The following is a 25266-nucleotide window of genomic DNA, read 5'->3' as shown; positions in this document are numbered from 1 at the left end:
GCCAATGGGAACGGAGATCGAGCGGACGCCATGACGCGTACCCCAGCGGTGGCGGCCAATCACGTTATTCCAGACCCGTATACATGTATATGGTGTTCGTGTTTCCGTGGTCGCTGGTGGATTTTCGCGGATTCTCACGGGAAATCGGTGAGTGGTGAGAAATAATCCCCGCGCGATTAGCGCATAAGCGATGGTCGCGGGGCCGGGCGTTGCGCGGGCGTCGCTCGATCGCGAAATAAGGGCAATTTCGCATCGTCTGCTTGGAGTGCACCGCGCAGGCCCGCTCAAAATGGCCGCCTCGCTGCCGCGTTTGTTGTGGTGGAGATGGAGGGCCGCCCGCGTAGCCGATCGATACGACGACGGCCGCTGGCGAAACTGGCGATGGTGTCTATGGCGGCTGTTGTGCGTGTTGTTACGGCGTGGCGCGAGCTGCACGCGATTTACGCCCGGTGAGATCGAAGGTGGTCGCGTGGCTAGCAGGCTCGCGTTGCTGTGCTGTGCTGTGCGGGTGAGAGCGGGCGGTTTGACACACGGCTGGCGAGATGACCGCGAGACGCGAGCGTAGGGCGTGGTGAGAGAGCGTAGCCGACGGCGCGGCGGCCTCCCCGCAGACGCGAAACCCTGAGCCCTCCCTGTTCGGGTGACCACTCAGAGGGACACACAAGGTGCGTACGCAACTCGCGATTTTCACTGGGCCTGCTCCATGGCTCGCCGCGGTACCATCGCGGTCATGAGCTTTGCGGCCCCGGAGGTGGTCTCTTTTGCGTGTGCCCTGCGCATTTTCATTGCCCCCCCAAACGTGTATCGCCGAATAAACGCGCCGTGTGCGCGGCTTGGCGCATCCTCCTCTCTCTCTGTCCTCTCGTCTTTCGTCACGCTCGACTTTGCCAAGCCACGACTCTTCTCAGCCGGCCTTCCTTAACGGTGGCCGCGGTCGCGGCTGTCTATCGTTACCCTCGCTTGTCTGTCAGATTCTCGGTACTTCGAGCACGGTGCTCGGTGCTAGGTGCTTCGGTGCTCGGTAGCACGCCTCATCGTCATGCCGAGTTCAACACCGATCCGTTATGCTTCGTTTGTGCTTTACGAATGCTCCTCGCCTATGCACGGACGACTACGGCGACGACGAAGGCGACGGCGATGGGGACGATGTCGAACGATCACGTTCACGTTACGACCTCTGTTTCGCGCTCTCCGATCTTCGTAAGGGTTCCATCCCATCCGCGTGTGTCTCACGCTTGAGGTCGCGTGCGAATCGCGAATCTCGATTCTACGCGCGGGAAACGCTCCGACTTAGGATCCGTTGCCTCTAGCTCTTATAAACTCGCCCCGACCGCGCAATCAATCGACATCCTGGATTCTTATCTTCTACACTTTGCCCTTATCGCTCAGTATGTTTCATTGTCGTACTTTTCTACACGCGAATAATTACTCGATCGGTTTTTGTTAATTATATGTAGCGTTTTTTTTTCAATCATACAATTACCCTTTCTGTACAAGTAGAACACCATGCTTTTCTAATGCCTTTATAATGTACAAGAAGTTGGAACAGCTACTTGTACTTCTACTCAAATATTTGTTGCATTTATATTTAAAGTTATTTAAAGATAAGACACCTTTTATTTATAATGCATTAGCTCAATCTTGCACTTCATTGTATTTTACCATAACATTTGGCCCATTCGGGTGGTTTGAACTGTGGGCTACTTGCTTCAATAAAGATAAAGAGGCACTTTGATAGATGAATGGAACAGCTGTAAAAAGTTTCATGTATGACTCAGGCAAACAACCATGGAGTGCATGCATGTTATCTTATTAGCATTTGTATCTACATAATCTTTTATGCTAAATGAATGCAGAAGGCTTTTATCGTATAACAACAAACATATGCAACTTCAACTTCGATAAAAATAAATTTTCTTTATGTTTGTATGGTTTCGCGTATTTACAGCAGTATGCTGTACATTCTTAATACACTGGTTCTGATATTAGCTTATGTCTTTTAATACAGGCAAAGGTGATGTAGAAGGAAAACTTGAAGGAATCAAAGTCCATTTGTTTCGACGGGGCATTGCAATAGAATAGGAGAGAAGCCAGGTGACGAGGACCAGGATATGGTATCTCTGCCTAACGCAGAGTCAGGCACAATGGATAGAATCTCAGACGACGATGACGACGAGCCGAGTAGTGGGTCCGAAACGTACGAGGAAGGGGACCTCCTCACGGCTGCCATGGACGATGACGTTACGGCCCAGCTCGCCGCTGCAGGTTGGCAAATCAAACACGCTAATGGTGATTTCCATTTTTTTGCTTTTTCACCTTTTGAGTTACTTATGTTCTAATTATTCTCATTTGCAAATTAAAAGTAACATACAGGGTGCACCAATGATGTTAAATGACCGATTCATGAAAATTTAAAGAGGAAGAATTTAGCGGTGTTCGTAACATATATTCATAGAGTCATTGATATAAGTAAAGTAGCGATAATCAAGGTTCTTAACAGCGTAAAATAAATTTTCTACACAAGTTAAACTATCTTAGAATTGATAAATAATATTATACTCTTCTATAGTGTTCACTTATTCGTGTTGTTAGAGAAAAATACTGTATAGAGTTCAAGTTGTGTTGATTTATGACGAATAGAAAGATATAGAAGTGGATACTGCCTGCCAATGATACATCCGTTCTGGTAATTATTCATGATCTTGAAAAGTGAACAAAAGAAGAATCTTACTTTGAGTTCTAATATCATTAACACTTTTAGTTATTTTACATTTTTCTTTCTTGTATTTATGTCATTGACAGTGCAGCATGTATGTATTGATTTTCTTTTTATAGATACAAGTTAAATTGACAAAGACACACTACCACTGAATGCATTTTTTACATTGTTCGTGTGCTATATTATTTGCTTACGTCATTAATATCTTACTTACATATGGAATCACTATTTTTATATTTGTATTTTGTACGCAATTACCATTTGTATTATTGTATTTAATGTTTATCTACGTATCATTTCATTTTGTGCTGATTTTAAGATATCGCGACTCCTTGATGTTAGATCAAGTTCATTACTGTGTTTGTATTTCGTTTTTGTTCAGTAAACTTGTCGTGCTATGTTCGATATCTAAATGTTATAGAAAAATGTAATAGTTTGTAGATATTCATTTTCACCGTATTCAAAGAAAAATCCAAGAGTATATTTCATGAATAATGATTTTTCTTCGTGTTAATTTCACATAATTTGACTCTGATTTTATGTTATATACTCTTAGATATCAAGCATGTTTCATATCACTACCGCTTTCGCATCTCTGATGTTTTGTATGGACTAGAAATATATGTATTGATGTGTCAGTAAAATATATGTAGATTCTGAAGATAATAAGAATAATTCTTCCGTTTAAAGCTTTAAAGTAACGATATTTTTAAATCAAGCGTCACAACTTCCGAATTAATTCGTTCCATTGTTTCCTGCAATATTTTACTGACATGTTATTCGGTGTGAAATTGTAAAATCAGAAACCATATCGTTAATAATATGCACGTTTAGGCCCTGTTGGCGTAGCCGCAGCCGCCGCCATCGTCTCGGCAAAAAAGAGGAAGCGGCCTCATAGTTTCGAAACAAACCCCAGCATTAGGAAGAGGCAACAAAACAGACTCCTAAGGAAGCTCAGAGTAAGTGGCAGCGCTATTTGAACTCCCGATCGAATTTACGCTCTATCGTAATCTGTTACTCATGTATAACATATTATTGTAGCAAACCATAGATGAATTTGCAACGAGAGTTGGACAACAAGCAGTAGTATTAGTAGCTACGCCCGGAAAGCCAAACAGTAGTTATAAAGTATTTGGAGCGAAACCGTTAGAAGATGTAGTAAAAAATTTAAGGAATGTTATTATGGAAGAACTTGAGAGTGCGCTCGCACAACAAGCTCCACCGCCAGTACAAGATGATCCATCTTTATACGAATTGCCACCCCTTATAATAGACGGCATACCTACTCCAGTGGAAAAAATGACACAAGCTCAACTTAGGGCGTTCATCCCATTGATGCTGAAATATTCTACGGGCAGGGGTAAACCCGGCTGGGGAAGGGATAGTACACGGCCACCGTGGTGGCCAAAAGAACTACCTTGGGCAAATGTTCGTATGGATGCGAGATCCGAGGATGAGAAACAGAAGGTTTGTCAATTCGACGAGTTTGGAATGCCCGTTATAAAGGAATCCTTTTCTCATGGATGTAATGTCCCTTCCAGATTTCGTGGACACACGCGTTAAGGCAAATAGTAATAAACTGTTATAAATTTCACGGAAGAGAAGATCTTCTGCCTGCATTCAGCGAAGAAGACGATAAGTCGAACGTACTAATACAACAATCAACCCCTCATTCCTCGTCACATCCGTCACACTCGTCCGGGCAAGGGCAAGGCGGGCAGTCGCAGCAGCAACAACAGACGGTGGGAGTTGTTCGGCTCAGCAGCACCGATTCATCTAAGGGAAACTCTTCACCAGCACAAATCATTGCCGCGTCTCCTACAACTCTTGCCACTGCCACTCAGGTGGGAGTGGGTAGAGTGTACCAAAAGAAAGAAAGGAATTGAACGAAACAACATGATCGAAACAGTTTCACGTAACATTCGAATCAATAAGATTGCGTCTTGATAATATACATAACTCGAACACAGAAACTCGTGTTTCGTCATGGCGTCTCTTTACATTCCTCCGTAGAGTGTCTGCGTTTATTTGAACATAACACGTATTTATGTTCGTGTGTTTGGTTTCCCTTATTTGAGTTTCGTCTGTCTTATTTTCAATCATACAAAATTCATTTAACGCTTACATTCGTGAGAGCATCAAGATTCTTTGCAGTTCCCTTTGTTTCTTCGTACGCTTTGGCACATTCTGCTCTATTAAATACTCACGGGTAAACGTTAACCTGCATTGTAAGTAACGGCTCTGCTTTCCTCGTAGATGACTGCCCAGTACCCCACGGCAGTTTTGCAGACGATAACGAACCCTGACGGTACCGTCTCCATAATCCAAGTGGATCCTAGTAACCCAATAATTACGTTACCAGACGGTACAACGGCCCAGGTTCAAGGCGTTGCTACCGTAAGTTGCCATCGATTCTTTCGAACGTTACCTGGTCAACAGTGCGCAATAAATTTGAGGATGAATGTCTTTCTGTATAGATTCACACGAGCCAAGGGGAGGTACAAGCCCTCGCTGAAGTAGCAGGCGGCGCGGAGGGTACTAGCGTTGCCGTCGACCTGAACAGTGTCACAGAAGCGACATTAGGTCAAGACGGTCAAATCATTCTCACAGGAGAAGACGGACACGGTAAAACAGTTTTCTATAGGCTCTGCACCGTCGCCGGCCAGGAGCTACTTGAGCAGTGAATTCATTTTTACTCTGGCCCAGGATCCTTTGTTGTTTTGCATGCTGTCTGCTACGCTCCATTCAAGAGAAACTACCTAATTGTTCTACTACTTTGTACAACGAGAGTAGAATGTCGATTAGTTTGTCGATTCCTCATATTTTTTTCTTCTTTTTTTTTGGTACTTGTACATATACGACAATTTCATTCGAGGAGCTATGCACAGCTTTATTTTAATATTATCTTTAAGAATCCATGGTAGAACGTAGAAAGAGACGAGCAGAGGAGCATCCGAAGCGTGTACGGCCATAGTGTTGATTCTTTTACGAATTACGCTGGAACGCCGCGTAAAGATATCTATAGTCTAACAACTATAGATTATTATAGATTGCCCTTGATATTGTGGCGTTTGGTATGTGTTTCTATTTTTGTGTATGTTGGACAGACTATTCTCTTTCCGAGATGATATTTGAAGCACTTTTTAGAGAGGGGAGTCAATTATGAAAGGATAGAGATAAATTCATATGTATATGCATCTACATATTATTTTTAAACGGTGAAATGAATTCATTCAGACGCGACACATTTATAGAATGGAGTGTTGCATGTGCAGTCTGTAACTCCTCTGAATAAAGATCGGGTTTCGTAACATCCTGGGATGTACGAATCGTGACGTAACCGGTAGAATTGGCTGGTTTACATGGATTCTTAAGATTTTTAAATTTAACGAGAAATAAAGGAAGGTACTTCACGAATCACAAAAGAACCTGTCCCTGTTCTACAATCACTACTTACCACTACTACCGAAGATTGGTTATTTACATTAATTAAACAAAAGAGAAATAAAACTGCTGTACATAGAGTATTTTTTGTTGATGTTTTATTATTTTATAGTCGTATCTAGCAGCTTTTGTTTAAGCTACTCGCGAGCAACGCCTCTAATTTATTAAACTATTTATACGATATTTCCAACGATCGAGTCCGTATTTATACAATCTTTTTTTTTACAATCCACCTGTTTACAGTCTTACAGAATGGCTTAAACATCTGTTGCTTCTTATTAATGCCTTATTTTTCTTAAGCGTAGATGTGGATTATGTTTGCGTATTAATGAATATGATCACGTTAAAAGGGTGTGCCAGAAAAAAAGATAAAGACTAAACGTGGGCGCGAAATGTTCCTTTACAAGTGAAAAAAAAAAAAACAATTACGGTCAGATAGTTACCATATAGTAAGTATATCTACTTTTCTTTAGCACACCCTGTTAATATAGACCTTTATTTTTTATCGATATCTTATACGGTTTTAACACTTCATTCTCATAAGTGTAATTTAAGTAATAGAGAAAATTCCTGTAGCTCGTTAAATCCTTAACTGTATCGTAAACTGGTAGTATCGATAGCACGATAGGGTGTAGCATTACATTCTCTAATAAAGAATTTGTAACATCAATGGGCTTTGAAATTGCATACAGTTGCTTCTTACGTTGCCAAGTCTTTTTCCAGTTTGCTATACAGAGAATGCCTGGTCAAGGGCAGAACACAGGACAGTTGCGCTTCTCTGTTTCAGGCTATCCGGTATCCGTGTCCGGGGTAATAACAGTACCAGTATCTGCTAGTATGTATCAAACTATGGTTGCCAATATACAGAGTGACGGTACGATGCAAGTGGTCACGCCCATGGTCCAAGTACCGAAGGTGGAGCCAGGCAATGGAGAAGCTAGCATCGAGGCCGTCACTATTCAGGGGCATCCCATGACAATGATAAACGCGGCAGGCGAGCACCAAGTTCTTCAAGTGATATCGCTGAAGGATGCCAACGTCCTCACGAAGGCCATGCAGGCCGAAGTGGTGAAAGACGAGGACAGTCAGCAACAACAAACCGTCTCTAGTCCAGAATAAAGCGTTTTGCATAGTTAATACGAAAAGCTTTTACGTTAAACACCGAAATGCGACGGGTGCACATTTAGTGGTGTTCATAAAAAAAAAGAGAGAAAAAAGGAGGGAAAGAAAATAGAAAGAAACAGAAAGAGATAATGAGAAAGGGGAAAGAGTGAGAATATTAGAAACGATACGTGTTATTAAATATTAAGGATTGTGTATTTTCCAAGTCATCGGTGTAGTGTGTCCTCCTGTTGAGAGCAGCGAACGATTAGTGAATATGTTTCTGGGCGTGAATATATGATTGGATGTCCGACTAACCATCGGACCTGGGTGTAATCATATTTGTATTTAAGATTCATCGTAGACATTTAGAAGTATTCACTTGTAATTCGATTTCTCGAAGATAGTACTAATTTTTAGATGGGTACCACCTGCGCTCGACGAACGCAAACAGATCGTTAAATCTTTACCGATTTCAATCGATTCATTTGTAGTTACAGTATCCTCCCCGTGGACCGGGAAAACGAGTGTTTTCCGACGAGCGGGGTATAAAATATTTTCGTCTAGTCTTAGTATCGGGTCGCCTTAAGGGCGATCGATATACCAAAGAGTTTAAGATTTCCGTTAAATTATTTTAACGAGGAGGAACGGATGCAGAGTGTATAATTTAATTATATCAAGCTGATAATCTGGATGAGGTTTTAATTCAACGAGTCGATACTGTAAAACGTGTGAGCGATGTAATTCGTCGTGATTGTGGACTCATCGAAATCTGACGACGGACAATTTTTCTGATGAGGAAAAAGGATACTCCTTGATCTGCTTAAGATTTCAGGAGTATTTATAGAAGGTGCGTGGCATGTAAAAAAAAAGAACTTTGAGATCCAATGAAGAGTAATCGAAATCCAGCGGTATCAGGATCCCGATCTGAACAGATCGATTGAGTTGATAAAATTTGGCTATCAAGTTAGATGGAATGGAAAAAAAATATGTAGCCTATTTTTATGATAAATCGAGCTATAAAAATAAATCATTTTTCTGGCGGTAGAGACATATAACACTACATATTAATATACACTAATGATTGATAGTAGCGGTAAAAAAAAAAAAGAATTAAGCATTTCTGACGGGTACAAATAGGCTATAAGATATAATTTTTTGAAAAGTAAGACATACGGATTTGAGGTCTCGATGCACACCCATAAAACGTGATTGATTTTTATCCTATTAATACTACGTTTTGTATTAGAAGAGTACTTTAATTGATGCTGTAAAGAGCACTGTAATTCTTGTAGACGGAAAACTTTTCCTTTTCATTCTGCTTCATTTTAGCAACGCGCAGAATGTAGAAATAAAGAGCAATCGTGGATTGTTCTTTACGGTTCATTTTCAGATAATCGAGAATGTATTTATTTTCCTTGTTAACGAGAAGATGAAAAAAGAAAAGAAGAAAAGTTGAAACGTTTTCATGCATTTAAATGCCAACTCATTTTTATACTATAATCTAAAGTTAGGAGAAATGTTATTTTTTTCTGTGCAATCTTGTTTCAATGTTGCGGTATCGAATTTTGCCAGGGATGCGTGATTGACATTTAAGAATGGGTCTGGATTTCCCTAATGATCTTACTTACATTTTTTATACTTTTTAGTATCTTTACATACTAACTTGTGTGCTTTATACGTGCGTATATATATATATATATTATATATATACATATGTGTGTATAAATTTTCGAAGTAATTCTAGTAACGAGTTTGTGATACTTATTTAGTTAATGTTCATTGGTACGCGTGTCTTTATCATGAATGAAGTTCCTGCAGGTGCGTAGTACGCTCTTCTCTTCAAGGCGTATGTCAGGAGCAGAGTCGTAACATTGAAACAACAAACTGCCCTTGACACCAAGTACGAACGATACCAAAAAAAAAGAAGGTTTTTATAACATTATAGGAGAAAGTAGTTAAATTTAATAATTATCGGTAGAGCAGATCACAAAGATTAGATATTAATTGTTATAATTGTTTTTTTTAAAGCTGTGGCCATTACAAACGAAAAAGTAGATGTAATATATTGATACTCCCGTGTAAGACCATGTTATATTTTTTTGTTCTTGTTTGTAACAAAGCACACAAAGCGTAAATTAAGTTGAATGTCGTTCGAAAATTATATGTAATACCATTTTAGATAATTATAGATGTACGTATACATGACTTTATCGCTGTGTATCTTACAATGTAATTTGTACATACATCGTCGTTGTGTCACCTTATCGCTTTGGTTACTTTTGATGTAAAAAGCAAGGAAAAAGAAAAATGGTAAATCGAAGGAACACTAAGAGTTTAGAAGCAACGCGAAGAACCAATGGAAGTTGCAATTAAAATATAATACATACATATCATTTCGTTTTGTTAATTCAAAGTCTCGGTAGAAGTTGCATAAGCGCCGATATCTTTTCGTCCGCCCTTTTAATTATTAGAGCGCCTCGCGTAAAGCAGAGCCATTCGCGTAAGCAACGATGATCGTTTATTTAAATCAACATGTGGTAACAGGTATGTACATAAAGTATTCTTTCACCTTCTTCCGTTCAAAGGTTAATCCTCTTCCTTGTTTAGGAATGAATCAAATGAAATGTATTTCTATGTATAAATACTATATTTACGGCTTTTAATCGTATAATTTAATGCATGTCTTCAGGACACTGTAGTGCCAATTCGGGTTTATCGTAACCAAGTTCCTCTGGCGTGTTGATACCTAATTCGTCCAAAGTAGGTTTGATTTCTTGCAGGATGTACGGATAAATCTCCTCAACTTTAGATCCACATTTATCTTTCGCTAGCTCAAGGATTCTTATAGCAAGAGCAAAATCGTTCAGTCTCCTGCAAGCCCTCATTGCTGCACAAATAATTTCTGGATCGGGCACAGCGTCTATGCCTGAAATAAGGGAAACAGAGTGATAACTGGTGAATCGAATCTTCGGAGTACATGTTACAAAATTGCTACGCGAAATATTTGAAGTCTCAGATCATTGCGTTATTAGTTGTCCCCTTGATGTTATCTGCTAATGAATCGGGACTCCTTCGCAGAATTTAAAAGGAGCACTCGTGTGTGCGGAAAACGGAATACAGCCGTCGAATTTAAATGACCCAGGAGAGATTACGTTCGATGTGTAAGAAATGTCACAGCGAGCAGTGTTTAAAGGTACGTAAATTGAACGTGGTCGTCGAGGCGAATAGCTGTTAACTTGCGTAGCTACTAACCAGACAGTGTGTTCATAACTTGACGAATTTCCCAGTGGTCGAGTTCCGGGCGACTGAGGTAAGACACGTATCTTTTATTGTATTCCTCCTCGGTCTCTTGGGGTCCATCGTGCGAGGCACGGATATTCTGAGCTCCAACAACCGCGCAGCGCGGTACTATCGAGCTCCTTACGATGGAATGTACACGTCCTCCCATGAAACGCAACATTTTTTGTTCAGTCTCACTCAAGACTCGGTAGATTCAAGGCAGAAGGAAACCAACGATCACTGACTGCCTTGGACTGCCTATTGCGTAAACCTGATAGAAGGCGGAAATTGGTTCGGATCCGACTTCACACTCCTACCAATATTAGAGCCACTGGAGCACGCCCGATGTCGAAGCGCCGCGATATTCAAATATTCTATCGCATAATATAGATCTAGGTTGGTGTATTATAATTGAGAATTCCTTATAAATGCTGCTATAACTGTGATTAATTTCTGAATTCGAATTCAGATCAGATTCTCGCGCTGCACCTGCAAGAGAGATTGTGGGGCGAAAATTGACTCCGCTTGCAGGTGCAGCAACTTAAAAAGCGAGTATTCTGAAATCATGCCGTGGAGTTCATGCTGCACGAATTGAAATACCGACTTCGTGAAAAATTAGAGGTTTTCACGCGCATTCTATAATTAAGAACGGTGACTCGGGAAACTCATCACGACACAATCACCGAAGTCGGTAAAGTTAATAGAGGAAAAGATAATAACGACGTGTTCACGGTGCAAATTAGTCTGGTTCCCGCGTTCACTTGTTAATTTTACCGCAGGCAAGGTATAGGATAGACCTATCACCTTATGGCTGTTCGTGTCGCCACCCAAACTGTGTTACCGACCCATAATTTGAGGTCTGAATGTAGTGGCATCTGCTCATGAACAGCGTCCAACTCAGCAACTGCTCTGAAATGTGTTGAAATGCTGAAAGGTGTGTGCGTACTTGTTTACGTGCGTACTTGTTTTGAGAAAGAGTGTGATATAGAGGGTAGGCTTTTGCTACGTTATGCTTTAGCTCGGTTTGTCAACGACTCACGCGGATTTCTCTCCGAAAATGCATCTCGGGGATCAAGACACTATGGCACTCAAAAATGATATTTCTTCAAAGCCCGTGCAAGCTATAAATTGCAAGATGATATTGTTTATTAGTGCATTGCGTGTAGCAGAACCCTTTCACGTATTGGACGCCGAAAAGTATTAAAAATTCACGCTGTCACTGACATTCCCGTAAGTATTAACACGGAAAAAACGACGAAAAAATCGGTTTTTAATTTTTTTAACTGCGGCGCACCGAATTGAAAAATTTGAAAAAAATTCAGGACAATAGTAACAATGATACGTACTTCCAGTAAAAATATAATTATAGTGCCAAGACTGTTTCGATGCACAATCGGCATTTTTCAGCATTTTTTGGCGTTTTTTATTTTTCACAGCTTGGTTTTTCAATTTAAAAATCTGAAACAATTCTCTAATATGTGCCCCGATAACAGAAATGCCTCTGATTTTTTTCAAAATTTTTCATCCCCTAGTATAGGAGAAATTCGGCAAAAACCTGATTTTCTATTTTTGCCACCTCGTTCCACGACATGTTCTCCTGTTACAAAGCCCAATTTTGTGCACTCTGAAAATTTTCGCCAGATTTTGGCCAATATATCAGGAGAACATGAAGTGGAAAGAGGTATACTAAATTTCAGCTTCGAAGGCATCCTCGATTCTCTCTCCGAAGACGTTACTTAGTGCCACCTCTTTCGACATCATATTCTCCTAGTACAAAGCCCAATTTTGTGCATTCTGAAAATTTTTGGCAGATTTTGGCTCAGGTATCAGGAGAACATGAAGCGAAAAGAGGTATTCTGTATTTCAGCTTCGAAGGCATCCTCGATTCTCTCTCCGAAGACGTTACTTAGTGCCACCTCTTTCGACATCATGTTCTCCTAGTACATAGCCGAATTTTTGGGCGTTCTCAAAATTTTTGCCAGATTTTGGCCCAGGTATCAGGAGAACATGAAGCGAAAAGAGGTATTCTGAATTTCAGCTTCGAAGGCATCCTCGATTCTCTCTCCGAAGACGTTACTTAGTGCCACCTCTTTCGACATCATATTCTCCTAGTACAAAGCCCAATTTTGTGCATTCTGAAAATTTTCGCCAGATTTTGGCCAATATATCAGGAGAACATGAAGTGGAAAGAGGTATACTAAAGGGTATAGCCGGTTAAGATGGTCAAATGTGCCCTTGAACTGAATTCGACTCACGATGAATCATTCGAAAGCTTATTAAAAAAGAAACATTTGTGGCAATTTTCAACTTCGTATCTCCACCCGGAGGGTAGTAAAGGGCAAAAATAGGAAATCAGGTTTTTGCCGAATTTCTCCTATACTAGGGGATGAAAAATTTTGAAAAAAATCAGAGGCATTTATGTTATCAGGGCACATATTAGAGAATTGTTTCAGATTTTTAAATTGAAAAACCAAGCTGTGAAAAATAAAAAACTACGAAAAAATGCTGAAAAATGCCGATTGTGTATCGAAGCAGGCTTGGCACTATAATTATATTTTTACTGTAAGTACGTATAATTGTTACTATTGTCCTGAATTTTTTTCAGATTTTTCAATTAGTTGCGCCGCAGTTAAAAAAATTAAAAACCGATTTTTTCGTAGTTTTTCATTTTTCACAGCTTGGTTTTTCAATTTAAAAATCTGAAACAATTCTCTAATATGTGCCCCGATAACAGAAATGCCTCTGATTTTTTTCAAAATTTTTCATCCCCTAGTATAGGAGAAATTCGGCAAAAACCTGATTTCCTATTTTTGCCCTTTACTACCCTCCGGGTGGAGATACGAAGTTGAAAATTGCCACAAATGTTTCTTTTTTAATAAGCTTTCGAATGATTCATCGTGAGTCGAATTCGGTTCAAGGGCACATTTGACCATCTTAACCGGCTATACCCTTTAGTATACCTCTTTCCACTTCATGTTCTCCTGATATATTGGCCAAAATCTGGCGAAAATTTTCAGAATGCACAAAATTGGGCTTTGTACTAGGAGAATATGATGTCGAAAGAGGTGGCACTAAGTAACGTCTTCGGAGAGAGAATCGAGGATGCCTTCGAAGCTGAAATTCAGAATACCTCCTTTCGCTTCATGTTCTCCTGATACCTGGGCCAAAATCTGGCAAAAATTTTCAGAATGCACAAAATTGGGCTTTGTACTAGGAGAATATGATGTCGAAAGAGGTATACCCTTCGTCTTCCCATCTGTCCTGAATTTCTTTTAAACGTGTGATCACTTGGCAGTTCCCCAGATTCTGTATTTAAACCGAAGAGATCGATGGAACATTGTTTCCATCCATCTCTTTGGTTTAGTAGGCTAAGGGTTTCATGTACAGGGAGATCGATGGAACTTTGATTCCATCTATCTCTCTACGGGTCTCCAAACGCAGCAACCTCCTCGTGGTGAGATCTGGTATTCGGTGAGAACCGAGCCGATGGCTGCGATTGTTAAATATTCTAGTCGGATAAGATTTTCTTTAACTTGCAATACTATGATAGAATGTAAGAATAAAATATGGAACTTGAAATGTTATTCGATTGTTCCTACCGGACCCCAGAACACAAGTACAGTGGAAGGATAAGTGCAAGTTGGAATATTTCAGCAAGATACTCGAACTGATGGGTTTTTGACAATTTTTAAAGTCCTCTCTGCTTCAGCATCTTATTGAAATATACCAAGTTACAATTCCTTTGCGAGGTATTCCACGTTACATCATGAAAGCATGTCTTCCACAAATAATGTTGTTGTTTATATAAATTTGTATGTTAAATAAATTTGTTTTGCGTTAAATAAACCGGAATAGGACAGCAAGGTTAAAAGACGAATGTGATATCGTTTTATTTTCTTCCTCCGTTCTCTTCCGTTGAACGGAATATGTTCATAAGATGATTTTTAAATTGTTACTCTAACAGAAACATTTGTAAATCACGGGCTTTAACTCTCAAAACATAACCTAGTTTTACTCGTGCTTAATTCTAGTTCCTACCACGCGTAGCGTTACAATCTGTTTTGAGACTTCACCGGTAACGTTGCATGCGACACTAAAATGGTAAGGGGGTCCTAGGACCCCCCAAACCGGCGACACAAAAATACATTGCTTGATAGGTCTATACCTCGTCTGTGCCTATACTTCGTCGATGATACATGCTATACATGCAGATTTGAATAAGCATAAATTTATCTTCGGAGACTGATACTTCACTAATTATAATAATATTTTAACGATATACTATGGATATCGCACAAGTTTAGAGAATGTTATTTATTATTTGTACGAAGATGAAAAGTAACATTTAAATTTCTGATGCTAACATTTAATGCCAATTAAATAGGTCTGTTGCTACGGAAATATAAACAATTCATAGCAACACACTAGTATACCTGCGTACCGGTTTTATAAATCTGATAACTACTCGCCCATTCTTTTGGGCAAAGAGGACATTTTCAGGATGCCTGTTACTTTGCAAACCAGAGTGTTCTATGGTTTAAAAACTGACATAATTTCAAATGCTAATTACATTACGGATGCAGAAATTGTATATCCTGTTGGGAATGCTATAGCAGTTCATAATATTCCTCAACGTCGGCAAAACTTGATACGTCTGCCTGATAAAAGTCAGATAAATATAATTGCAGTTGCTCCTAATAAGTAAGCCATAATATAATTTGTATTTTTATCCTCCGTGTTACACGCAGTACATGCATACCTTCTTGTAAAGGAAAAGCTTAGCAACATGCGAAATTGGAGACAAACCTATTATAGCCATTTACGATCTTCAAACACTGAAAAGGAAGAAACTTCTTGGCATACCTTACGATGCTCCCGGTGTAACAAAGTTCACTTGTATTGGCTTCAGTTTCGATAATAAATATCTAGCAGCCGTTACAGGGGAACCCGATCAAACGATGCTTTATTATAATTGGGACAAAGGAAAAGTGGAATCTAGTATAAAAGTGGGCACTCCTCAATATCCACTGGCAATCGTCGATCTATTAGCTTGTAATCCATCTGATGCAGGAGTAGTCGCAGTCGGCGGTCCACACACTTTTAAATTTCTAACTCTTTCCGATACTGTATGGCGTCCGTATGGTTTCTCCAAAGCAGATAATATGCTTATATGTTCGATGACTTGGTTGAACCCAGACCGACTGTTAGCTGGAACCAGAGATGGCAGGATTCTCTACTTAGAGAACGGCGACTTGAAAAACATTTACAAAGCGACGGATACAGTGTCCATGAATCTCAGGATTCGAGAGGAATATGTTATACCGTCCAGTAGCTCGACGGCAACTTTGGACACGAGACAGGAGTCTTTGTGGGAACATAATGTCCGTGGTCTGGTTGCGTTTCAAAAAGGATTTGCGTACGCCTATGGCATCAAAAGGATCATACTTTTTGAAAAAAGTGGCCAGCATAAATACGTAAAGAGAAATATTTATGTAATTCCATCGCAAGTATCAAAGAGCGATAACCTGGAGTTGTATCAAGTCAATTGTATAAATGTGAACTTAAGCTACGATCGCCTGATAGTTACAACAGGCTGGCCCCAACTGTTCTACGCTAAATTATGGGGCCCAGATCTGAACGTGGATCCAGAGCCGCAGGAATTAAAAATCATAGGCCAGGTATTGCATTACGGACCCATAAGCAGTCTTTCGATGTGCGCTTGGAAGTCGGTTTTCATGACCTGCGGAGAACTCGACTATAGCGTAAGGCTGTGGGACTTCGACACAGGAAATATGATTTTACTTAAACAATATACAGAAGACATTTGTGGGATCGCGCTGCATCCTACAGGTCTTTTCTGTTTGATCGGTTTCAGTGACAAGTTACGCTTTATGACCATATTAATAGACGATCTGTTGCCTATGGAAGAGTTCCCTGTAAGATGCTGTAAGACCGTAAGATTTAGTCATGGCGGCCATATGTTCGCAGCTGTAAACGAAAACATTGTACGGGTCTATTCGGTTGTTGGTTTTGCTAGCTTGTTTATTTTAAAAGGGCACACTAGCAGAGTGAAGGCTCTGTTGTGGTCTCAAACTGACACGAAGCTGCTAACACTGGGCTCCGAGGGTGCTATATATCAATGGGATATGTGCACCGGTAGACGCTCCGCAGAAATAATTTTAAGAGGCATGAGCTTGCATGATATCGCTCTTTCTGCTGATGAAACAGTTTTATACTGTATCGCCGATGATAGTGTCATACGTGAAATAAAGGATAATACGGTAATGATTTACACCATTCCCAGTTTTCTTACTAGTTTTCTTTGAAACGGTATGAAGAACAATGTAAACTGTCTTGATTAGGTAGTACGAGAGTATAATATGCCAAAAGTAAACATGTACGCCATGATATTAGGGAAGGAGGATCAAGCTCTGTTTTTCATTTGCCCCGGTGGTACTGTTTTGTCAGTGAAATGTCCGCTCCAAGAGCCAATAGATTCTGCAGAGTTTCACATTCACACTGCCGACGTTACAAAGGTGGAAAAAGAGATATATATATGCTATAACAATTCTCTTATAATAAATGACCATCCTACTTGTTTGTCCTCTGTTGTAGATCGCTCTGTCTTACAATGAACAGTATTTAGTGTCCACTGCTGTTGACGGTGGTCTATGCATATGGAAATTGTATTACCCCGAAGGGAAAGGAAAGATAGGGAAAGAGCTAGCGTACACAAACGAGGTGCTAATTTCTAAAGGCGAGTTGGAGGAGAAGATACAGACGATTAACAACTTGAACGTGAGAATGAGGGAATTGGAAACCGAACACGCGTATAAGATGCGTCAAATAGAGCTTCAGCATAATGACAATGTGCGGGATCTGCATAAAGGATACTGCGCAGCTATCGAGAAATTGAGAGACAAGATAGCCAGGCTGCACGAAGATCACAAAACCGAGCTGAACACGATAAACGTCGAAATAGTTAAGATGAAGGAGGACCACGAGAAAACGATGAAGCAACAGGAAGTGAACTATGACGCTAAACTTATAACGGAATACGACAGGTATCTGGTTCTGGAGGATAACAAGAACAACATGCGTCACGATTATGAGAAACGTTTGGAGGAATTAGAAAGACACGGCATCGAAGAGTTACAGAAAGCAACGGTCAAGTACGAGGCTCTTCTTCACGAGAAGAACTTACAGTTGGAGCAAGCTCAGGATGAGATGGCGAACCAGGCGCGAGTGCACGAAGAGATGACGGTGCAGATGGAGGACGATGCCGATCAGGAAATACTGGAGATAAGAACGAATTACGAGACACAGTTGCACGAGGAAAAGGAGTTAAACCTGCGGGTAAAGGCGGAGGCTGGAATGATGCATAACAGATACGTAGCCAGCCAGAAAGATATCGAGGACTTGAAGAGACAGATGCAACGGGTTCAGGGCGAGTACGGTTACTTTCAGAAGACCATTCAAGAATTGGAGAAAGATAAGGAGGAACTGAAGAAAGAGATAAACGAGAGGGACGTTACGGTCCAAGACAGGGAACATCAGATATACGAATTGAAACGGACGACTCAAGAACTGGAGAAGTATAAATTTGTATTGAATTACAAGATCACGGAGCTGAAGAATCAAATAGAACCGCGGGACCAAGAGATCAGGGAACTTAAGGAAAAGATCCACGACATGGAAACGGAGCTTGTGAACCTCCACAAGACCAACGTCAGTTTAGAGTTACAGCTGCACGAATTGAGAGAGAAATTGGGAGCGACCAGGCGTGAATTGCAATGCGAGCTACATCGGAACAAAAGGTGTCAACAACTTTTGAAACAAATTCGTGTAGATATACTGGACGCGTCGGGGGTCGTGCAAGAGCCGCAAGCGTTAAAAGCTGCCGTAACAGCATTGTACCACAAGTACAGCTCAAACGACGAGTTCTTACGCAGCCGCAAAGCGGATTTAGATGCGCAGTGCGAGTTTGTGAAGCAAAGGGATCATTTGGAGAGAACGATAGCTTCTCTTAGAAGACAAGTCTTCAAAGATACCTCGGGCGGTAGTAAAGGTGTAGATAAAACGATAGAGGAAAATATTACGTTGCTTGCAGAGATAAATGCTCTTAGGGAAGAGCTGAAAAATGCAAGGAAACATATAATGCATATGGAAGGCCTTCTGGGCTTGACCGCAAAGTACATCAAGCCGAGGGAGGCGAAAATGAAGTTGGACAAAGCATGTTACCAGCACGATGAATTGCAGAATAAATATAAATCTCAAATGCAAGAATGCCAAAACATAATAGATGCATTAAAGGCTGACATGTACAATTTAATAAGCAGATTGCCTTGCGAAGAGCTGGATTCTAAAGTCACTCTTTAAAGCCTGACATATACGGCCTAGAGTACTTTCTGCACAAGAAATAATCTCTAAAACATTTGAATGATTGCAATGTAGGTTTAAAAGCGCGAATACAAGTAACGTAAGTGTATAAGATCTACGAAACTCCATTATAAGTTATTTATTCAATGAATAAAAATGTCGGTAACAAAATTCGGAAACACGATAGCAAGACCTACCAATATCGTGTCTCTAAAGTACGATCATTTATGGAACATTTATAGGACAAATGGAATGATAGCTTTTCGACTCTTTGGATATTGAGGGAATTCCTTCTTATACGCCTTGTGCTTTCCTAGAGCCCAGATAGCCATTTGATACGCACCAGCAAAAGTGAACAGACCAGCTGAAAATATAACAATTGCATGTAGTTACGCTCGCTACTCCTTTCGATGAAAATAAAAGCGCGTTTTTACCTGGAAGACAGGAAGTCATGATAGTGAAACCGATCCAGCTATAGACTTCGTAAGTATAATTTGGGCAGGACACCCAATTGAACAGTGCAGTGAATGGATTTTTAGTAGGCACAGGTATCTTTCTAACGCTTGTTCCCGGTGGTCTCAGGTTCCTCAGTGCTAAATGAATGCTCAGATTACCCAGTTCGCAAAGCGCAAACATGGTTGTGCCAATATAAAACTGCAGTTTGCTTGGAGCTGTGAATAACGGATGATTCACGTGATATGCCACGTACATAGCAAATAGCCAATAGTACGAACAGTTCTTGAAAAGATTCCGCAGTGGCATCGTTGCATGGCTGAACCGGTGCACGAACAATGTTTCTAGCAGCCGCTTCGCGTAATGCACCGACCAACAGATAGCCGCCACGCTGGAATTGCGTTTAAAATAGGATCATTTTCATCGGAGAGAGTTGAATCGCTCGACTAGCGATGGATATTCGCGTAAACTTACTCCACGGTAGTACTGTATTTGGATGTATCGGCATCGCCGTAGAAGATCCACGGGCGCTGATATATCCACAGATATAGAAAAAATGGGCCGGCGTATTCGATCAAGAATACAGTTTTCCAACTGATTTGAGGGCCCAGGTCTTTTAAGTATAATTTTCCACCATCGGACACGGATATGGTTTTCAATGTTTCCGAGTCAGACAGTGCTTTCCCTTTGGAGTCTAGCCTCAAGCTTTGCCTGTGAACGTGTGGTGCTTTCTTTAACTTATGTAATTCTTCCTTAACTTCCCCTATCGTTGTAGATGGCTTTACCTGAAATTACACCAGCAATTAGAAAATTCAACTAGAGTGTGTCATTAAGACCGCATTCTACTCCTTAATTGAAGGTAGGTGGTTAAACATTAAGCAAGACTTTCGAAACTTCCGAGCAAGCAGGAGCGAGCTACAAGAATGCAAATTCTACATTTTTTCCTGCCAGGTGGACTTTGACACCGCAGATTTACTACTTACGGTCACATTGGCCACGAATTTCGACGACTTCGCGGTCAATATTTGAATCTAAAAAAAGAAGAAAAGTACGTCATTATATGAATCGCTTTTTATAAGAGGTGATACATAATTGATTACTGTGCATGGTGCGAGTATAAATACCTCCATTGCCATTATTAATCTGCCCAATATCGATGTGTCTGCGGTGAAACGGTCCCTGCGACGATCACTGACGATCACGCTTCGAGCGCACTATAATACTATGGTAACGATTGCAGCGAGCGGTATAATGCGGCGCTGCGATCGTTTTCATCGTACGACGGGACGAGTTTCTCACGTGGAGCCAATCAAATCCTTTCGACTTTTAGTTTTCAAAGTGATATTTACAGAATATGTGGCAATGAAACCACGATCATGATAAGCAGGAAGAAATGTACGGCTTCGAACTTTGAACGCTCATTAGACTTTATAAGGGCACACGCTTCTATTTAATCGACTGACTGAGCGGAATATTTCTAGCGCTGTTTATTTTTTTTTTTTTAAATTGTTATACGATAATTTCATTGACAATTGGATCGCCCGTTTCGTATCTCGTTCGATAAGTAGAGTTTGCGAAACGGTAGATTCTGTCGCACGTGAATTAAATTTGGCCTTTGCGACGGCAGAAGTATTCCATGATATTAATAATGCATGTAGTCATTATGAATAAATTCAATAAACCTGCGTACGTGAGCAGCGATTATTTAAATGTCATCGTTCAATATGTATAAGTTACGTAAAGTATATAAACTTGTCGAAATAATCGATTTTTACACTAATAAAGCAGCTTGTACCATGTTATATTATTTGTTAATGGATTTCATTAACGTAACGTAGGTTTCTTCTCTGTAAAGTACGTAAATACGATGTTAATGAGTAAAAAACGAAAGGATTGTAAAATGTAGCCGCGTAATTTCTTTATTTGCAGGTGACAATATTGATAGGATGTTAAGTAAAAGCATTGGCACTAGCGTAATTGTAAAACTGCCGCTTCATTCGTTTATAAATATTAACGAGTGTGACGCAAATACGTGCGAAGTACGGCAGGCACAAACGTGTGAATTTATGGAAAGCAGAACAACAAGTTATATTTAGTTCTCGTTAAACAAATGATTGAAAAACGAAGCAAATCGATGAGATAAATATATTATTTGTCCTTTTATTAAAATAAAAAAGAATAAGCACCCAGAATGAATGATAATGTCGAAGTTTACGATAAAAATTATAGGTATTTACTTCACCGACTACATCAGTCGATAAAACAGACATCTACAATAACACAAGTACCAAAAAGGTGCCGTATAATTTTCACTAAATGTCGCACCGAATACCATCAAAGAGTAACTTATCAACCGAACGGGACATTCATGTTACTGTAGTTGAAAAATTTACACGTACACTGTTAAAATTAACATACTGTAAATAATTTCAGACATAAATTTAATTCTCACAAATTTACCCCTTAAATCACACCCGTGGCCTTTCTGTACTGGCTGAAATGTTCCAGATACTGTTGTATAGTGTCCAGGGGTTGATAAATATCGTTAATCCGGTTCTACAAATGCGATAAACACTACTTATTATAATTCGTCCACGTATCGGAACCTCGATGCCCAGAAAATGGTTACCTGCAAATATTGGGGGGCATGATTGGACACGGTGGGTCCCAGAAATCCTTGCAAAAATTCGCGCATCAGTTCCCATGCACTTCCCGGAACGACGCAGGGCCTGTACTCCACCTGCGCCAGTAAAAACCACGGCAATTTAACACCCGGGCACAATCGTGCGAATATTAACCCGCTCTCAACGAGCAGAGTATGCCCCTTCACGTTCGACGAGTGTTTTTCCAAATCGTGTGTAACGATACTCCATTGTGGCGATCCGAAGAGCTGGAAGCGGCGGGGCAATTTAAAACCGGAAATAGGAACGACGCGATGCAAAACGATAGGCTGCAAAACGTTCCCTCATTAAACTTTCCTCCCCTTTATTTCCTCCAGGGATATGAAAACGCCCAAAGAAAGATCATGCAGTGCTGGGGGGGGGGGGGGGGATTGGCAGTTTTGCCGGGCCATTGGTCGGTCAGAATGGAACGAGAGAAAAAAATGGGAATACGTGTTTCGGTACATACCCTTGAGCGGTGCATTTTGTGTTTTGCTTTGGGAAAGAATAAACTGGATATAGACCTACCAAACGACACTATTAAAATTCTATCCATTTTAATCCGTGGGCGTCCGCAGCGGGCGGAAAGGGAGGAAATACCTACACTGCGTTCCACATAAGAACGTACCAACGCCCCCACCGATTTGCGGCCGATCTGCGCAGCTCCCACGGATCTGACACACGCGATTGGTCGTAGCACTTTCGCGATTGGTCGTAGCACTTTCCCTGCCGGTTTACTACCAATCAACAGTGTATCCCTGCGCGAAACGAGTACGCTCTAATGTGGAACGCAGTGTAACCCCCCTGGCTCGAGAAAATTCGTGTATTTTTGAAAACTAATCTCTATTAAGTTTATTCTAAAAAAGTGAATATTTTTAAATTTTCAATTAATTCCGCGCTACAAAGTAGGTTCAAACAAGCGACCAGTTGTCGCCTGTCAACTTGACCGTTTCTCAAAGTTGGCCTCGCCTGCAAAAAAGTCCGCGGACGCCGTTGTTTTAATTTACCTATTCTATCTGTGCATTGCGAATTTCTAGGGTAGCAGATTAGAATAACGAGTCCGGGGGCTCGGTTCCAAGGGGCTCCACCGGAAAGAAGAATCGATCGAACTGGCTCCTTTCGCTGCCCGTTCCTCTTTCCATCGCGACGTCTGATTAAGATCGCCGTTGCCAGCTCGGCGTGAAAAAGGCCCAGCTATCGGCTGGATCCGAATCACTGTTCTTGCCTGCAACTCTTTACATAACCGAGAGGAGAGCTGAAGCTTCACCGAAATCCTCGAACGAAGACAAATGACGTCCGATCTGTTGCCCGGCGTCTCGCTGGTTTAGTACCCTTTTAAAATTACATACACGCCTGGCGTTAAGGGGACTAGGCAGTCGGATCGCTCGAAAATCAAGTATTTTTTGTGGAATTAACTGCACCGAGATGAATACAAATTTTGGCTAGTACTTTTGGGTAATGTTTGTTCATACTATAAACAGTAAAAAAAAATTATTTGAATAATATATACATATGTATGACAGCGCTACAGTTGCCTGATATACAGATGCTTTTTCTGGAGCCGCTGTAATTTTGCAGTGATTCTGGCCGTAAGAAATTGAATTGTGAAATATCCTCTGAATTTGATACTTTGCCCTGGCCCCTATTCCGCCCTGAACCTATTAAACAAGAATATAAATCAAAATTATAAGTATAGCGGTTGTAAAGCGGCAAATTTTAAAGAAACTTGATTTTTCGCCAGGGAGAAGAGCCATTTTATTTTTTTTTGTCAAAATAGGAGTTTCCACAGACTTATGCTTAGGTTCAGGTCGTAGCTAGACATGTTTCACATATGCTGAATTTTTTTCAAATCGACTTCTACCTCCGTTTTTTCGGGATCACTGCAAAACGAAGAGAAAATATGATTCCGAGAAAAACGCGTTTAAAGTTTCGAAAGAGGAATTAGTCTACCTGCGTGCGGCGCGCAGAAACGGTTTGACGACGCGCTCGGCCTTTTCGGCTGTAGCATCTTTAATTTTGCGAATTTTGACGCATTTTACTCGGGAAGGGTGGTACTTTCGAGAAATGTAACAAAAAAAAAATCGAGTTTCCGACTGCCTAGTCCCCTTAATCTGGAACGCCGTGGCCCAGGCCGGTCGGGGCGTTCCTTTGGAAGCCTCATAGCTGGAAAATTACTTGCGCCTGGTCCCGCGGGGGAGAATGCCTCTCGACGACACTTTTCCATCCACGGGGAAAGAAGCGCCCGCAGACCGTGAGTTAGTGGAAGGCGGTGGCCCGTTGTCGTAGTATTTCTCCTACACGTGAAATTAATGGCGGTGCCGGGGGTTTATCGTAACGTATTCGAACGTCGTGGGAGGGTACAAACAGCGCCGTTACCGATACGAATGGCCGGTGGATCGTTTAGAAGCCGCGTCGCCCGGGCACATTCCTCCGCGCCGACAGTTTCGAGGTTGTAGAACCGGAAGTTGCAGCATTGTCGCGGCAGTAGCGGCTAGCCGAGCAACATTTCGTGCTCCGCGCTACTGCCACCGGTATCTAAAGTAGTTCTTTCCTACGCGGGTCAGCCGCGTCGCGATGTTGGGACAGGGGAAGAGGCATGGCCCGGTCTGGCTCTTCCGCCGCTCTGGGAAATAATTATTTTTGCCGCCCTTTTTGTATTCGATTCTAAATAATTATTTTAAAATACAAGTTTGGACAGTATTACGTTTCTACTGCTTTTGCGGAAAGTTTTACTTTTTTTTTATATTGATTTTAATTTTCCCTCTCTATCCACTGTGCGGTAGTGATCCTCTAGGCGGTGCTCGGAACAACGCTGATTGGTTGCCGCGATTTGGAGCAAAAGCGGAAGTAGACAAAGAAAGAAACTGTAAAAAAAGAAAGAGGCAGGAATACTGATAGAAAGAGACAGAAATACTGACAGAAAGAAAGGGAGAGAGAGAAATACTGATTTCTGTTCTTTCTAGAGCTAGATAAATGTTATGTTATTTCTGGTTTTGCCCGAAAATGGCTGCGGTAATACCGATCACTCCCTAGTGGATCACTATTGTGCGGCTCTGGCTTGCGCCCCCTAGATCGGGCCCTGGAAAGAGGAATCTACAGACGGGATCTACAGTTTCGAATTTGGGTAGAGTCGCGAGTACTTGTCGTCCCAGACATCGTCGATGATAGTGCAAAACCGCGTTTGAGCAGTTTGTAAATACCGCGGTTCTGCATTTTACCGATTTTACA

The 25266-nt window shown here is 41.1% G+C and overlaps 5 protein-coding genes across 10 annotated transcripts in view; 2 read left to right on the top strand and 3 right to left on the bottom strand.

The window, feature by feature from the left end:
- Window positions 1-5: 5 nt before the first annotated feature.
- Ewg (DNA-binding protein Ewg) lies at window positions 6-8139 on the top strand. Of its 6 annotated transcripts, none has more exons than XM_076811236.1 (8): window positions 6-147; window positions 2009-2289; window positions 3554-3678; window positions 3761-4186; window positions 4261-4563; window positions 4976-5116; window positions 5197-5344; window positions 6951-8139. In XM_076811236.1, exons 2-8 carry the CDS (start codon window positions 2112-2114, stop codon window positions 7280-7282), a joined length of 1653 nt encoding a protein of 550 aa, XP_076667351.1. In that variant the 5' UTR covers window positions 6-147; window positions 2009-2111; the 3' UTR covers window positions 7283-8139. The 6 variants fall into 6 exon arrangements, with proteins under 6 accessions (XP_076667351.1, XP_076667350.1, XP_076667354.1 ...); XM_076811235.1 differs by lacking the exon at window positions 6-147 and adding an exon at window positions 314-665; XM_076811239.1 differs by lacking the exon at window positions 6-147 and adding an exon at window positions 316-665 and having other exon boundaries at window positions 2009-2265.
- A 1629-nt stretch (window positions 8140-9768) lies between these two features.
- Cox5a (Cytochrome c oxidase subunit 5A) lies at window positions 9769-10848 on the bottom strand. The gene is made up of 2 exons (XM_076811246.1): window positions 10520-10848; window positions 9769-10193 (listed from the first exon to the last, which is right to left on the bottom strand). Exons 1-2 carry the CDS (start codon window positions 10725-10727, stop codon window positions 9940-9942), a joined length of 462 nt encoding a protein of 153 aa, XP_076667361.1. The 5' UTR covers window positions 10728-10848; the 3' UTR covers window positions 9769-9939.
- Window positions 10849-14754: 3906 nt separating this feature from the next.
- Tous (testes of unusual size) lies at window positions 14755-18925 on the top strand. Its single transcript, XM_076811315.1, has 4 exons — window positions 14755-15247; window positions 15318-16827; window positions 16909-17082; window positions 17162-18925. The coding sequence occupies exons 1-4, from the start codon at window positions 15048-15050 to the stop codon at window positions 18923-18925; spliced, it is 3648 nt and encodes a 1215-aa protein (XP_076667430.1). The 5' UTR covers window positions 14755-15047.
- Window positions 18926-19049: 124 nt separating this feature from the next.
- Window positions 19050-20651, bottom strand: LOC143368513 (very-long-chain enoyl-CoA reductase-like). The gene is made up of 5 exons (XM_076811312.1): window positions 20503-20651; window positions 20362-20409; window positions 19853-20163; window positions 19360-19769; window positions 19050-19289 (listed from the first exon to the last, which is right to left on the bottom strand). The coding sequence occupies exons 1-5, from the start codon at window positions 20512-20514 to the stop codon at window positions 19162-19164; spliced, it is 909 nt and encodes a 302-aa protein (XP_076667427.1). The 5' UTR covers window positions 20515-20651; the 3' UTR covers window positions 19050-19161.
- Window positions 20652-21355: 704 nt separating this feature from the next.
- Window positions 21356-25266, bottom strand: part of LOC143368515 (mediator of RNA polymerase II transcription subunit 20-like) — a 101466-nt gene continuing 97555 nt past the window's right edge. Inside the window, exons 4-5 of the mRNA XM_076811314.1 lie at window positions 22008-22118; window positions 21356-21934 (exon numbers count right to left, since the gene is read on the bottom strand). Of these exons, the coding sequence (XP_076667429.1) occupies window positions 21842-21934; window positions 22008-22118 (204 nt within the window). The 3' untranslated portion in view covers window positions 21356-21841. The remainder of the gene's footprint in view (window positions 21935-22007; window positions 22119-25266) is intronic.

This window comes from Andrena cerasifolii, chromosome 4, assembly GCF_050908995.1.
Source record: "Andrena cerasifolii isolate SP2316 chromosome 4, iyAndCera1_principal, whole genome shotgun sequence".
Taxonomy (NCBI): domain Eukaryota; kingdom Metazoa; phylum Arthropoda; class Insecta; order Hymenoptera; family Andrenidae; genus Andrena; species Andrena cerasifolii.
The sequence above is the reverse complement of the archived record's forward strand: the minus strand, read 5'-3'. Positions and strand labels throughout refer to the sequence as shown.